The sequence below is a fragment of the Equus quagga genome, chromosome 4 (assembly GCF_021613505.1).
Source record: "Equus quagga isolate Etosha38 chromosome 4, UCLA_HA_Equagga_1.0, whole genome shotgun sequence".
Taxonomy (NCBI): domain Eukaryota; kingdom Metazoa; phylum Chordata; class Mammalia; order Perissodactyla; family Equidae; genus Equus; species Equus quagga.
The window spans coordinates 47,545,414-47,559,789 of record NC_060270.1 but is presented as its reverse complement, the minus strand read 5'-3'; the positions used below and the strand labels follow the sequence as shown (position 1 = coordinate 47,559,789).

The following is a 14,376-nucleotide window of genomic DNA, read 5'->3' as shown; positions in this document are numbered from 1 at the left end:
TATAAAAATTAGGTGAAACATTTCTTGTTTTACTCAGGAATTTTTGAATTTTTATATTCTTTCTTACGAATATTTTAATTAACAAGCACCAAAGTACTTCTCTTCACATGAGGCATATTGTATGTTGTAGGCATACTCTTAAGATTCTTCGGAATGGGTTCCTTTGAAAACTGGTAACAATAAGTGGTATAAATCCAGGAAACATTTTCCATAGAGTGACGCTAGTAAAAGAAAATGGGATCCTGGATAGGATCCTGGAATAGAAAAAGAATATTATTAGAGAAATTTATAAGAGTTGAATCAGGTTTGTATGTAGTTAATGCTGTTGTACCAATGTTAATTTCCTGGTGTTGATCATTGTCCCATAGTTACAGAAGGTGTTAATATTGGGGAAAGCAGGGGGAGAGATATATGGAAATTTTTCTGTACTATTTTTGCAACTTTCCTGTAAATCTAAAATTAGTTCAAAATGAATTTTTGTTTTTAAGTAGGAAAAATTATTTTGTTCTTGGTTTTCCCAGTGGAAAGGAGAGAAGTGAAGCAGCGACTGTTGGCCCGACACTGCCAGGATTTTACGTTAACTAATTTAATCTTTACAATAATCCTATGAACTAGGTGTTACTCTCCCCATTTTACATCTGAGGAAACAGACTGAGAGATGTTAATTTGCCTCAGATCACACAGTTAGTGAAGAATGGAATCAAAATTTGAACTAAGCTCCAGTGCCATGCTCTTTTCCTTCTGTTACGTGGTGATATAAAGTCTTAATTATGTGAGCACTGGGCTTCACGATATCTTGTTTTTCTGCCCCTGTCATAAAAATCTCTAAATATATACTCTTACAATAAATTGTGACAAAATTTTACCGACAAGAGTTGAAATAGTGTCATGAAATAGGAATAGATATGACGAAATAGTACGATAGAGTTTTAAAAGTGATTTGATAATGAATGCTCTGAGCTTGCTTCTTTGAAATTAAGAGTAATACACACGCCTTGTAAGTTTTGTTTTGAGCCCTTGATTTAAGCGCTCAGACTCCTTTCCTTTAGTTTGTAGTTTGTCTTCATAAGCTCTCCTAGGAAGTAAATAAGAACTTGGTTTTAGAGTCCATTCATTTTTGTAAGGAGGCAGCCAAATGTTTTTCTCTTTATAAGGAAAAACAATATTTTTAGTAACATTTATTGAGCACATCCTCTGTGTCAGCTACTCTTGTAGTTGCTGAGGACAGAACAGTGGGTGAACCAACAGACAGCCTTGCCCTCATGGAACTTACCTTCTAATCAGGGGAGTAATTATGTGAAATACATGCTATCCTGATGGTAAATGAAAATGATGAAAAAGCAAAGAAAAGAAATAGGAAATGAAGAGGATCGTGGGGTGGGGTGAGTGCAAGTTTAAATTCCGTGTGCTGAGAGGGCTCGCTGAGAAGGCAGCACTTGAGAGAAGGCCTGAAGGAGTGAGGGAGTGAGCGGTGCAGATGTCTGGGGAAAAAACTTTCTGGCCAGAGGGACAGCAAGTTGCAAAGGCCCCCAGGTGGAGGAAACGTGCTGTCCCTGTGGAACAGTAGGGAAGCCAGTATGGCTGGAGCAGAGTAAGTGAGGGAAGAGCAGTAGGTGACAAGGTCAGAGTAGTAATGGGTTTTTTGGGAGGGTGGTGATGGTGAGCAGATCAGATAGGGTCTTGTATGCTGTTGTGAGGACTTTGAAGTATATTCTAAATATGGTGGGAGGCCATGAAGGGATTTGAGCAGTATCACTCTGCTGGCTGTGAATATAGACTGTGCGGCAAGAGCTGACACAGATACCAGTTAGAAGGTCATTACAGTAACCAGATGAGAGAGTGTAGTTGGACTAGGATGGTGGTACAGGATGTGCTGATGGCTTGGATAGGCGTATGAGAGGAAGAAAGATGTCCAGCAGTAACTCAGAGATATGACTTGAACAACCTGAAAGGTAGGGAAAACTACAGGGGTGCCGTGGAGCTTTTTGGTGAGAAGTGACGGGGTGGAGATGAGGAGCTTTGTGGACACAAGTTTGAGACGCCTATTTGACATTCAAGTGGAGATATTCCAAAGGCAGTTGGATACGCTAGGCTGGGGTTCAAGGCAGAGGTCTGAGCTACACAAATAAATGTGGGAGTAGGGTATAAACTGCATTGACCCCCTGAGACAAGATGAGATCTGCAAGAATTTGAGTAGAGACTGAAAAGAAGAGGTGTCCAGGGCCTGAGCCCTGGTGCCCTCCAGGGCTGAGGATCGAGTGATGAGTAGCAACCAGCGAAGGTGGTTGAGAAGCAGCAGCAGCTAAGTGGAAACAGGAGTACAGGTCCTGGAGCGCAAGGAGATAAGCATTTGAAAGAATGATCAGGTGTCAGCTCTGGTGCTCAGGTAAAGTCATATGAGGGCTGAGCGGTGATTGCAGATAGGAGTTTAGCATTCACATGGAAAACAGTAGATAATTTTCTAAAATTCCTATAGCTCTTCCAGGGCAGCACTTGAGTTAAAAGTCAGCTTACTGAATTCTGGTCCCAGCTTGCCTCTGAATCTGGGGCCTGAGTTATTTCACCTGACCTTGAGTTCTCCTTTGTGAAAGTCAGATAAGAATACTTGCCGTTTAATAGCTACCTTAGTTACTGTGAAGGTCGCATAAGACTGAAGTGGGCTGTGCAAATATAAAGTGTTATTTTAAAATCATTTTTCCTAAGAGGTGATGCTGGTGATGTTATCTTTTGCTTTATTAGCAGAAAAGAGGTGATTGGCACTTTTTGGAAAGTCATCATTAGATTGAACAGTTTCTAAGATTTATTTCTACCTACATTTCTGGAAGTAAACCTTATATTTAAATTTGTTTAACAGCACCTAATATGGATGCATTAGGAAGTGCTAATAGAGTAATGTGGACTTTATCTTGCTGTTCTTTTTTTAGGCTGTCAATCAAGCTGGAGCAGGACCGTACAGTGAGCTTGTCCTTTGCCAGACACCAGCATCTGCCCCTGACCCTGTCTCCACTCTCTGTGTCCTGGAGGAGGAGACCCTCAATGCCTACCCCGATTCACCTTCTTTGTGCCTTGTACTGAACTGGGAAGAGCCGTGCAATAATGGATCTGAAATCCTTGCTTACAATATTGATCTTGGAGACACTAGCATCACTGTGGGCAATACCACCTCCCACATTATGAAAGATCTCCTTCCGGAAACCACCTACCGGTGAGTGCAAGGGCATAGAGGTGAAGCTGCATCGACACGGCAGCACCTCGCCTGCGGACCTTGCAGGTTCTAAAGGCCAAATGGGTGAATTCTAGCCATTCTTAATGTATTTAAGAGTACTAAATGCAAAATATAGTTTTAAAACTGTATTTGTAATATATATTGTATGTATATACTGTATATGTACAATATATATGCATAGTACATATTGTATATATATGTATATTGTGATGCTTTATACTTCATGAATTGGTTACAAATTTAGACACTTTCTAACCTCTGTGGGGGAATATCACCTACCACTCACTTTAATTCAGTTCTTCCCTCTTGGTCTCTTGGTAACCACTTTCCTTTGTATTTTTACTGCGACTCGTATCACTCTGCAGACACCCTCTGTCCTCACCATGTACTTGCCCACTCCTGACACAGAGCTCCACGATTCTTCTGATGCCCTCAAAGCAGATGTAATGTTACATAGCAATTGTGAGGTAGCTTTTACTCAGGATTTCACAAGGTGCCACAGAAGTTAGACCACCCACCATGGAGCCAAAGTTGATTAACGTCTACATGCTCTGTCCCCCCCCGCCCCAAGTTACAACCTGGGAGCCAGCCACCTCACCTTCCTCTGAGACACATTTTCTCCGTCATGGCCTCTTAACATTTCAGATCACTTAGCTCTGTCTCCAAGTTGTCATAACTCACTCAAGACAGTTTTCCGATTAGCAAGACCAGGTCCTTAGAGGAATGGAGGACCCATCTGTGGTTATGCAGGTGTGCCCTGTCAGGACATCTCCCTTGGTCAGACTGAGAGGTGTTTCTCAAGGAGGTGAAGTAGTGCACAGATTTTCAGATTCAGGGCCTCAGCGGTATCTAGGCAAGTTACTTAACCTCTCCGTGTCTCAGCTGCTTCTTCCGTGAAATGAGAACAGGATTACTTACCTCAGAAGAATGTTGCAAGGAGTAAGTAAATGAATAGTAAATGCTTATATAGAGCCCAGCAGTACATAGCAAGTGCACAATTAACATGCATTGTTATTTTCATCGTTCTCAAGATCATCATCCAACAAACCTAGTTCTTCTCAGAGTGGGGCAGGAAGAGTGAAGAGCAGGCAGATAAATTTCCTGCTAAAGAAGAGTGTATCATTTTCACTTATTTTTTCCTGCAGTATTTTCTAGTTCTGTAGTCTGGTAGACTACCTGGTTTTTCCATAGAAGCTGAAGAAAGAAATCAGCTCATCAGCTGTAAGATACAAAAGTTCGGTCCCGCATATCATTTCACCTCTACTGTTTCTCTCTCTTCCTATATCTTTTGTGAATAATTCATATAAGTACATTTGTTTTGCTTTTTAGAACAATGACAATTTTTTATTTTTGTTTACTCTTTCATTCTTATAAGAAGTCTCTTCTGGACACAGTCCTGTGCACTGTGGATCCACAAAACAGTGATAAACGCTGTCCTTGCCCTCAGAGCACTCACAGAATCAGGGGACACTTAAATAGCAACCTGGCATAGTCGAGGATTGTGGCATCACAGGCTGAAAATAACACTGTTCACAGACTCCTGGAGGCATTTCAGAGAGGAAGAACCCAGGGTTCAGAACGGTCAGGGTGGTTCGAAGTGGGACTTGAGATAGAAACTGAATGAAGGAGGAAATGACTTACATAGAAGAAGAGGCGGGCCAAGGCCATTGTTTCATTTTTAGCCTTTTAGCCAGTCTCGGAAAACCAGTCTTCACTTGTTTGCCACCAAATACTAAGTGCCTGTGGTGTCCAGAGCACTCTGATCAGGTGCTGAGGAAATTCAGAGGTGATTAAAGCCAGACCTCAGGGAATTTCCCCAGTGACAATGTGCTAAGGAAACCTGACCATTCTTCTCTGGGGAAAAATGACCAAGTGAATGTCATCCCCCAGCTGTTTCTAAGAGACCAGATGTTCAGAATATTGCCTGACCTTGATCCCTCAGGCCAGAAAACCTATGAAGGACCCACGCTGGTTCAGGGTCTCACTGAAAGGTTTTGTGTGCCCTCTGATCCACGCCCTTGTCTAACCTGGAGTGGACCTCAAATCCTCCGGTCAGTCTCTGAACGTTCAGGGCAGCAATTATAAAAGGACTCTTAGAGCAAGGTGTTAGCCCAAGAATTTCACTTGTTCCTGACATTGTGCCTTCCTTAAAGGTGGCTTAAATAATTGTAAAACTTGAAGGGTTGTGGAAGGCTGATATTGGAGGAATGTTGACTTTTATTAGTCAACATGCAGTCAAGTGACTTCTAGAAAGAATTCTAGAGCTCAAGAATCTTTAGTGATGAAATGCGAGTTACAGTGGAAATTATCAAAAATATCTTCCATATAAGTGGTTGAATTAAAGATGCGTTAAAAAGTACCTCAGAGGATAAATGCGTTATGGAGAAGATGAAATGGTTTAGTGGTGTAGGAGCTGTGCAAGATTGAGCTGAGATTTGGATGGTAAAACCTCGAGATTCTATTTAGAAAGTATTTAATGGATGTAGCATAAATAATTAAATTCAGTATTAATATGCAAGGCTAGTATATTGAGCTGAATGTGGAAAGTCACAATGGGAGGATGTGACGTCTTAACCTTACAGGGTAGGTAGGTAGATAGCATTTTAGACAGATTGCATGAAAATTGAATAGCTTTAGAAAAGACAGATCTTTGGCCCTAGTCAAACTGTGTTTTCTTGGCCAAAAAAAAAAAAATTTATTCAAAGTCTTTGCTGGCCAATCAATAAATAAATTGGACCTTTCATATTTAAGATATTAAGATTAATTTTCATATTTAAGATCATCTTTTGTACAACTTAAGGAGTTTAGTTTCTACAGTGCATAATTGGGTACTCTTTAGTAGAACTCTGGTCAACCCACAGTCTTGTTCTTTTATGTTTCACAAAAACACAATTGCAGTAGTTTTGGTGAGATACAAAATGAGTATTTCAAGGAACTAAAGGTGTAATTTTGGTCCAATCAACTTTTACTTCACCGTCTTCTGTTCCATAAATTGGTTAAAATATAAGTGAACAGATCGTGGTGTTCTAGATAAAAATGTGGAATGAAACATTTTAAGCAGGCCATGGGGTTTGAGTAAAGGACCTATTTCTTTTGTTTCAGCAGTTACACGTTGTTATCCCACTGAGGTTATTTTTTCTCTGCGTTGCCTGGACAGAATTGTGCACCTCTCTAGCAAACTTATTGATGCAGAAAGGTTTTTCTAGTGCATCCATCACATCTCCATTGGTGTTGCAAAATTACCCATTGGCTTACTGATACCCTGTATGGAATTTGGTTGGAATTACAATGCTATTTTTAAACACATTACTTTTAAGCATAGAACTGAGTTTGAAATTGAATTTGTGTTTTGGTTTGAAGAGGAAAAAAGAGTATTACCAAAAACAAAGACGTAGCTTTTCTTTGTATGCTTCCAGCCACGTGTAATCTTAGGATTTGTGAGCTGGAGAGACAAGATCGCCTGCTGTCACCCCTTCCCAGGGTCCTGGCTTGAGCATCTCCAGTGATGGAGCAGTGGTTCTAGCTTCTCCTCACCAGGCAGTCCGTTCCATTTGTGAATAACTCTATTTTTGTAGAGTTTCCCTTATATTTTGTCAAAACCTTCTAAATCTAAAATCAACTCAGTTGATCCTGGGACTTTCTCTCCAGCAGTGGTTCTCAAAATGTGGTTCCTGGACCAGTAACATCAGCATCACCTGGAAACTTGTGAAAATGCAGAGTATCAGGCCCTAGCGCAGACCTGCTGAATCAGACACTCCGGGATGGGCCGACACTGTGCTTTAATTAGCCCTGCGGGAGATTTTGATGCATGTTGAAGTTTGAGAACCTCTGCCCTAGAGCAGTGATTCTTGAATGTTACTGTATATAAGAGTCTCCTGCAGACCTTTTGCACGAAACAGATGTCTGAGCCCCACTCCTGTAGACTGCAGTGCAGAAGCCCCAGAAGGGGCCTAGACATCATCTTATAACGTCCGCTACCTCATACCTACCCATGCTCGCTTCATTTAGATCTTTCTTCACTCCTTTGGGTTTTCTGTATCCTCCACCATCCTCTTCAGTGAGTGATCTGGGTTTCTTGATGACCTCTCTAATGTGTAGTGCCCAGACCTCCAGGAATGGTCTGGCTGGCTGTCTCAGAGCAGAGTAAGCCTGTCACCTCTCTTTTCTTCTCCATATCGAGCAATTAGTAAGGTTGCCATAAAACTACATTTTTTGGCAACCTCATTATGTCTGACTCATACTGAGCTGACAAACAACTAAAACTTGAGGTAGGTTTGTTATGCTCGTTTATGCTTTTTGCTAGGTAAAAATAGGGATGAAAATTTTACTGAGTCCTTCCTATATGTCAAGCACTACATCAGCCTGCCAAGAAGTGAATGATAATCACTTCATCCTAACAAGATGTAGTGAGCTTTATTAGGAGACAAGTTTTGAATAGTTCAGAAGTAGCACGCGAGAGTCAGACAGCCTTGACTGCAATCCTGGATTGCTCATTTATTGTCTCTCTGACCTTTGGCAAGTTAAGATTTCTGTGCCTCAGGTTTCTGGTCTATAAAATGAGGCTAATAACTTTAACTACCTAGTAGCATTGTTGTGTGTTTTAGATAAGATTTCAGGCACCTAGTATGGGACCTGACACATAGTAAGCAAGCATTCAATAAACTTTATCTGTTGCTGATGTTTGTTAGGGAAGAAATGAGCTGGGAAGTGGGTTGTGACCAGATTATAGCTTGATGTGTCTGTGGAAATATGGCCTTGTCCCTTAAGCAATGGGAAACATTTAAGGGTTTTTTTCCTGTCAAGGCAGGGCATGAAAAAAACCCAGTTGAAGTGCCTGGAGATGGAATGGGGGCCCTGGTATCTGAGGTGCTGTCAGGAGAAGCAGCGTGGTTGAGGGAGGGTTGGCTCTGAGCCAGCTCAGGTTACCCCTCCAGGAAGCCTTTTCTGAATAACTTTGCTCTGAGCACATCTTTTCCCCAAAGGGAGAGATTTTGTATTTTGTCAGAAGTTATCTGATAATTATTCTCTTCTTTCATGTGTTTCTCTTCTTAATTAGATGATCAAGTAGTAGGCTGGTGGGGGGCTGTTATAAAAGGCCATCTTTACTTCTTAGGCCTCTCCTACCCCAGCCCTTCGTGGGGGATGGGATCTCTCCTCACTGTCCCCCCACCTCTGCACTGAGACATCCCAGGCACTGAGATGGCTAGTTGTGATTGAGAAGTCACCTTCCCCAATTGATGAAGGTTTGGTTTTGTCGATGCAAATAATCTGTAACAATCTATAAATCAAAACTGGGGTGTTTATTATGAGCCAGACCTGAGAACTGGCCTGGGGCCTTCCTTCTCCAATAGGAAGGGCACCAAAGAAGTGAGGTTTTTAACAGAGTGGTTATATACTTTCAAAAAGCATGCATCACATATGATTGGAATGTCCCTTTTACAACAGTCACAAGATTGCCTAGCAGCACAGTGATTGAAACAGCCCTTGATGAAGACAGCAGGAAGCAGGTCTGTGGTCTCAAGCTGGGTGGTCACAGCAGGTCAGTGGTCAGTCCCTAGCTTAGGGAGAGATGCTTATCCTTAAGGAAAAGCCAATGGGGGGGGGGAAATGACATCTTTCTTTATCTTAAAGGGCATCATTCTTGTCTTTGGGACATAGTAAATACTTAAAGCAGATATACAATGCATACTCAGTGGCCACACCAGGCCATTTTCCAAAAGGGCCTTTTGGAAAAACATGGTCAGGCCAAATTAGTTTTACACCAAATGGCTTCCTCATATACTCCAATATAGCCTATTGCTTGCCATTTATTTATCATTTTCCCCCTTTTGATCTATAATCTTTCAATAGAAAGCATTGATGATCAAAATATTGTCACTCAGTGCCAGGGTGGTTATTGCCTGCCCTGGGTCCATCATGTCCCTCCGTGCTAGGCTTTTATCTTATTTATTTGCCAAGTTGTCTACATTAGGAGGAAATAGTCAGACAAGCATACAGGTATATATATTAACAGAGCAGGCATTTCATAGGTTATATAATTTTTAATTAATTTTAGATTGTTGCACAAACATTGTATGTGTGCTTTTCTCTGACTCCTTATGTTTACATTGTTCACAATTGTAGAACAAGTACAGAAACAATGATAATTCAACATATTTGAGAATGTTAGTTTAGAGTGAGTTCTTAGGAGCATAGTCCTTATCAGAAAAGGAAATTTGTCCAGGGTTCTAAGATCAATCAACCATCTCAAGTCACTGAGCAACCATTAGTCTAGCTTATATGCCAGTCTTACAACACTGAGTAAAGAAAACAGCAATTAGTTTGAATAATATGACTAGTACAAGAATTGCAAGAAGTGATAGAAATAGGAATTGCAATCTGGATCAAAAAAGGGAACTGATACTGGAAGGGAGCCAACCAAACAAATCAAGACTAGATGTAGGATCGCTTAAGACGTTCACCTGTTTTTTCATGTGCTTCAGCAGAGGTGACAAATTGGAAGATTTATCACATATGAAAGCACAGCATTCAGCTTGAGTGATTGTATATGTACCACTGTGGGACGCAGTTAAAATATCTAAAGCCATTCTATTTTGAAGGACAGGCTTTTCCATTAAAGATATTTTAGTATTTAATAAGGCTATTCCTGCTTGACAACCATTAAGGGCTTCTGTAAGTGATATGACATCCCAAAGAAGCAACAAATATAGCTGCTTGGTGGCCATACCAGTGGAACACTGAATGAGCCCATCTGGCCTTAAAGAGAGGAAGATTGGCAACAGGTGTTAGCTCAGTGTGACTCCTTCCCTGCTTCCAAGGGAAACTCAGGGTGCAGCATTTTAGCCATCCAGGCAGTAGCCAAGGCTAGAGATTTGTTTCATATAACCACTGAGTTCCATTAGGAGCCACCCAATAAATGCCTAGCTTCCAAGACCAGTCTGTTCCAAATCAATCACTTTCTTTAAGTGTGATAGTATTTTGAAACCTTAAATGGAACACTTATAAAATAGGTATACAGTTTAAGCATAGCAAAGGTTTAAATGAGGGTATATAAGGTTGGGAATACAGGCCTGGTCCAGAGTCTTCAGACGGCTGTCTACAACAGATGCCACCATCTTCTCATCCTGGTATGTTACTTTCCAAGAAGGCTGCAGAGTCTTTTATTTGATGCCTCTCCTGATAAATAAATTCTCCAGGTTATAGTCCTGTGAAAAGAATCAACCAGCAACCTCTCTCTTTTTTTTTTTTAGTGTCTCAATGAGACCTTGACAATAAGATATTTCCTTTAAGCAAATTTGGTCCATACATTTCTTTGTCTAATTGCATAGGCCGTCCAGCTATTGTCTCGGAAGGAGACAGCCAACGTTTACCAAAGGGTGTAGATCTAAGATTAGGGAGCACCAGCAGAAGAGCTTTTGGTCATGAGAGAGACTAAATGCTTCTGAAAGCTTTGCCAGTTGAGGTTTGATTGTGCCATTGGTTCTTTCCACTGAGTCCTGAGGATCAGGGATGGTAGGTGCAGTGGAAATGCTGCATTATTGGCCAAATGTTACAAATAGATTTAATTATTTGTTTGGTGAAATGAGTTCCTCCATCACTGTGTAACTCAGTAGGAATTCCTCAAACAGGAATTATCCTTTTCAATAAGAATTTACCTAAAGCCGCTGCTGTTTTAAATTTAAAGGCCTCAATCCAATGTGAGATCATACAGATCATTACAAGATATGTTTATATCCTTGAGATGGTGGCTTTTGGACAAAGTCAAATTGCCATACCTTAAAGGGTCCCTTAAGAAGGGGAAAGTGACCTTATGATTCATGAAATAGTTTCCCTAGATTATACTTTCAGCATATAGCACAATGAGTATAGGCTTTATGAGCCACTGTGGGAAAAAGTTTCCAAAAGTATTGTTTTCCCCCTTTTATTGCCACCTTTGTTTCTCTTCTTCCATGGCAGTTTTCTTGAGCCTGTAGAAGGAAATCTTTTCCTGGGTGAGCAGAGTTAACAGAAAGTAGCAGGCATTCTTGAGGCTGGACAGCATATCCAGCTTGATAACATCCTTGCTTATCATTTAAGTAAGACCCATCTGTAAACCAATTAAATAATAGAATGCAGCTGTGGTCTTTTCCTCTTCTGATGTTGGAAGCAAGGTAGCAGGGGTAAAATAGTGAGTAATATTTACCTACACAGTATAACCTAAGAAGGTTTATTATCATTTAGTTGACAGTGCTTCCCATGCAATTTACATACCAAACAAGCCTAATCCATGTCCCTCCCTTTATAGGAAGAGAGAACAATTTCTTTCGGAAGTCCCAGGGGTGCTCTGAAAATTCTCAAAGAAAAAAGTCAAAAGAAAGACTTCATTTAGAATATGAGTTATGGGGAGCTTGTCAAAAATATCAGAAGATTTTAAAACACTTGTTCAAACAAGATCAAGAGGTTGCTGATCTTGTCACCATGAAACAAGGGTCGCTGTGAAACAATGCTTAGTTACCCATTTAACCAAAGTGACAGTAGAAAGAGTCAAGGGCAAACAATCTAAAAAGCTTAATAGAGACCTCAGTCTTTTTGAACATAGGAAATTATTTTAACAAAACATAGATCCCTCTGTCTTTTAGGTAGACTTACTCAAAGATAAAAACCTTTTATAACCACTTTATCAAGAGCAGACTGAGAGATTAAGAAAATTATCCCTTTTAAGAAGGAAAGCCAAATTCTAATTGTTGTACCAGCCTACTTTTTATATTAAAAGTCATTTACTTAATTAGATTCATTTCAATCTTAGCCAACTTGACCATGTACAAAACTCCTCAGGGTTTTACTTCCATCAACCTTCTGTCACTTTCTTTTTGCATTCAATTCAGAATTTGTCCCAGGAATTTCTCCCCCCCCCCCCCGCCCCGTACCTTGGGACAAATTTATCTTTCTTAACAAAACGAACAAAAATATTTCCATTCTTTATAGCTGCTTTAGTGAAAACATGCATATTTCCTTGAATGCAAATATATTTTCCTTAATTTTTAGTAGCTTTAGTCACATATATTAGAATTTTTCAACCCTTAGGAACCTTAACTGTTAGTGAAAACTAAGAAGTAAACAACTATGAACTGTCTTTTACATTAGCATTCTGTGGCTTGGCAAATTTATGAATGAATTCCTTTAATAATTTCTGAAAACATATTACTTCATAGTACAATCTTTTAATAAAACACAAAACATGTTGACTAATAGACCGACACACTTTTAAGTTTTTCTGTAATAAGCCAAGAGTACATAAACTTATATTTAATAATTGTCTAATATTTTATCTTATTTAGAGATGATCTAGATATTTAATGAATTTTTATCAATTAAAATAACTTAGCAAAACTTTAAAGTTTCAAGTTACCAAAGAGATTTCGGAAGCTATTTTAAGTTCATATACCATAACACACAATTATTGTTAAAAGTTCACCCACACTCATCTTTTTCACATCTATTTAGTTACTTGTTCCCAGTAATTATTTAGATTGCCTACAAGACTTCATGAGACATTAGACAAAATTAGCCATCATTTTAAGTTATTATTTTTTGTTAACCAGTTTTGTAATAGAGACGACATCAGGTTATTTGACCAATATGGGCTGCATGTCTGCATCACATCCAGTGCTGATAACTCTGATGACATGCCTATTTTAATCAAACCAACACAGTTAAACAAGCTTTTACTTACCAAAGATTATTTCATATCACGTCAACTTGAAAGACATTGGGTTAGTTGCATCTAGAAAAAAATTTTGTAAGCACTTACTTTAAGTCAATTGAATAGAGCTCTTTAGAAATTATACCATCTGGAGGTAAAATACCACATATTTATAACATACATATACAGACACACACACATAAACAACAGACAGTTACAACAAAGATTTTCGGGCAAGGGTGTTTTTATAGCAGACTGCATCTGCAAAAACTTCTTTTCCCACTTTTTTTTTCTTTCTTTCTTTCAGTCTTAGGAATCTGGGATGGGAATATTCCACTTTTGGTAAGCTCTTGCAAGTCACAGCATAAAGCCAACCAGAGTTTGGAGGGGAGGCTACCTGTTCAGGAACTGGTTGGGCTTTTTAGAAGCTCAGTTTCCCACTTTTCTTTTAGTTTTGTTTTGCTGTAAAGTCTGAACAATTCCTAAGGACAGTGTAGTGGTTCAGAAGCATGGTGCTTGTGAGTGTTACTCCCTAAAAGGTCATAAACACTCTCTTATGTGCCTCGGTTTCTCCCGCCAGCAGCCTAAAACTGCTATGTGGGCTCAGAGCATGGGTGACCAACCCGCACATGTGCTTCCCTGGACGAGTCTTTAATTAATTAGCATGAATGATAGTGGAGTTCCCAATGGGACCACTACACGTCATGCGGCATTCGATCCTCCAACACTCCTGTTGAGGTCCTCAGTCACCTGAGATCGCCTTTCGGCTGGAAGGAGCAATGTCCCTTTTCTTCAGAGCTGAACACATTCAGTCTCTCATTTCTCTATCAAGCAGTTTGTTCAGACTTTATAAACACAATTCTTTACAGTTTAAAGCCAAGTTAAAAAGGTCAGCTTGCCCCATTCACTCCAAAGTTCCCCCTAGGCTTCCCTTGCCTAGGAAATTCCTCCTAGGTTCCTCTTTCCTAGGAATTCCCCCACCTAGGTTCCTCTTACCTAGGAAATGTATTGGTACTTCCTTAAGGCACCTAGTCTTGAGGTTTGAAACAGCTCATATAAGACCTGGACCATTAACTTAAAATAAGGAAGTCCAGGTTTCGGGAGAACTCACCAGGGTCACCTGAAGAATGCAGTGATTCGGGGTGGTGGGGGCACTCAGTGGGCCCTTATTGGTACCGAATGCCAGTTCAGTGTAGATTCCAGGTGGTTTCTGGTGAGTTTCTCTGAAATTCTGCCATGCATACGTCAAGAAATATCAACAGGTGGTATAGCCTACTACACACTGAGGCTCTATAGTACTAATCTTATGGGACCACGGTTGTATGTGCGGTCCGTCGTTGACAGAAACATCATTATGCAGCACATAACTGTACAATGCACATTTAAAAGAAAGCATGCAGATCCTTTCTAAATTTCGGGATGAACGTGTTCAACATGTTACTTGAGCTAAAGAGAAAATTCTCAAGTT

General features: G+C 40.1%; 1 protein-coding gene across 6 annotated transcripts in view; it reads left to right on the top strand.

Annotated features, from left to right (window-relative positions):
* FNDC3B (fibronectin type III domain containing 3B) overlaps nucleotides 1-14,376 on the top strand; it is a 331,748-nt gene that overhangs the window by 280,261 nt on the left and 37,111 nt on the right. For all 6 annotated transcript variants that reach the window (XM_046658126.1, XM_046658125.1, XM_046658127.1 and 3 more), the window contains one exon: nucleotides 2,925-3,205. In XM_046658126.1, the coding sequence (XP_046514082.1) occupies nucleotides 2,925-3,205 (281 nt within the window). The remainder of the gene's footprint in view (nucleotides 1-2,924; nucleotides 3,206-14,376) is intronic.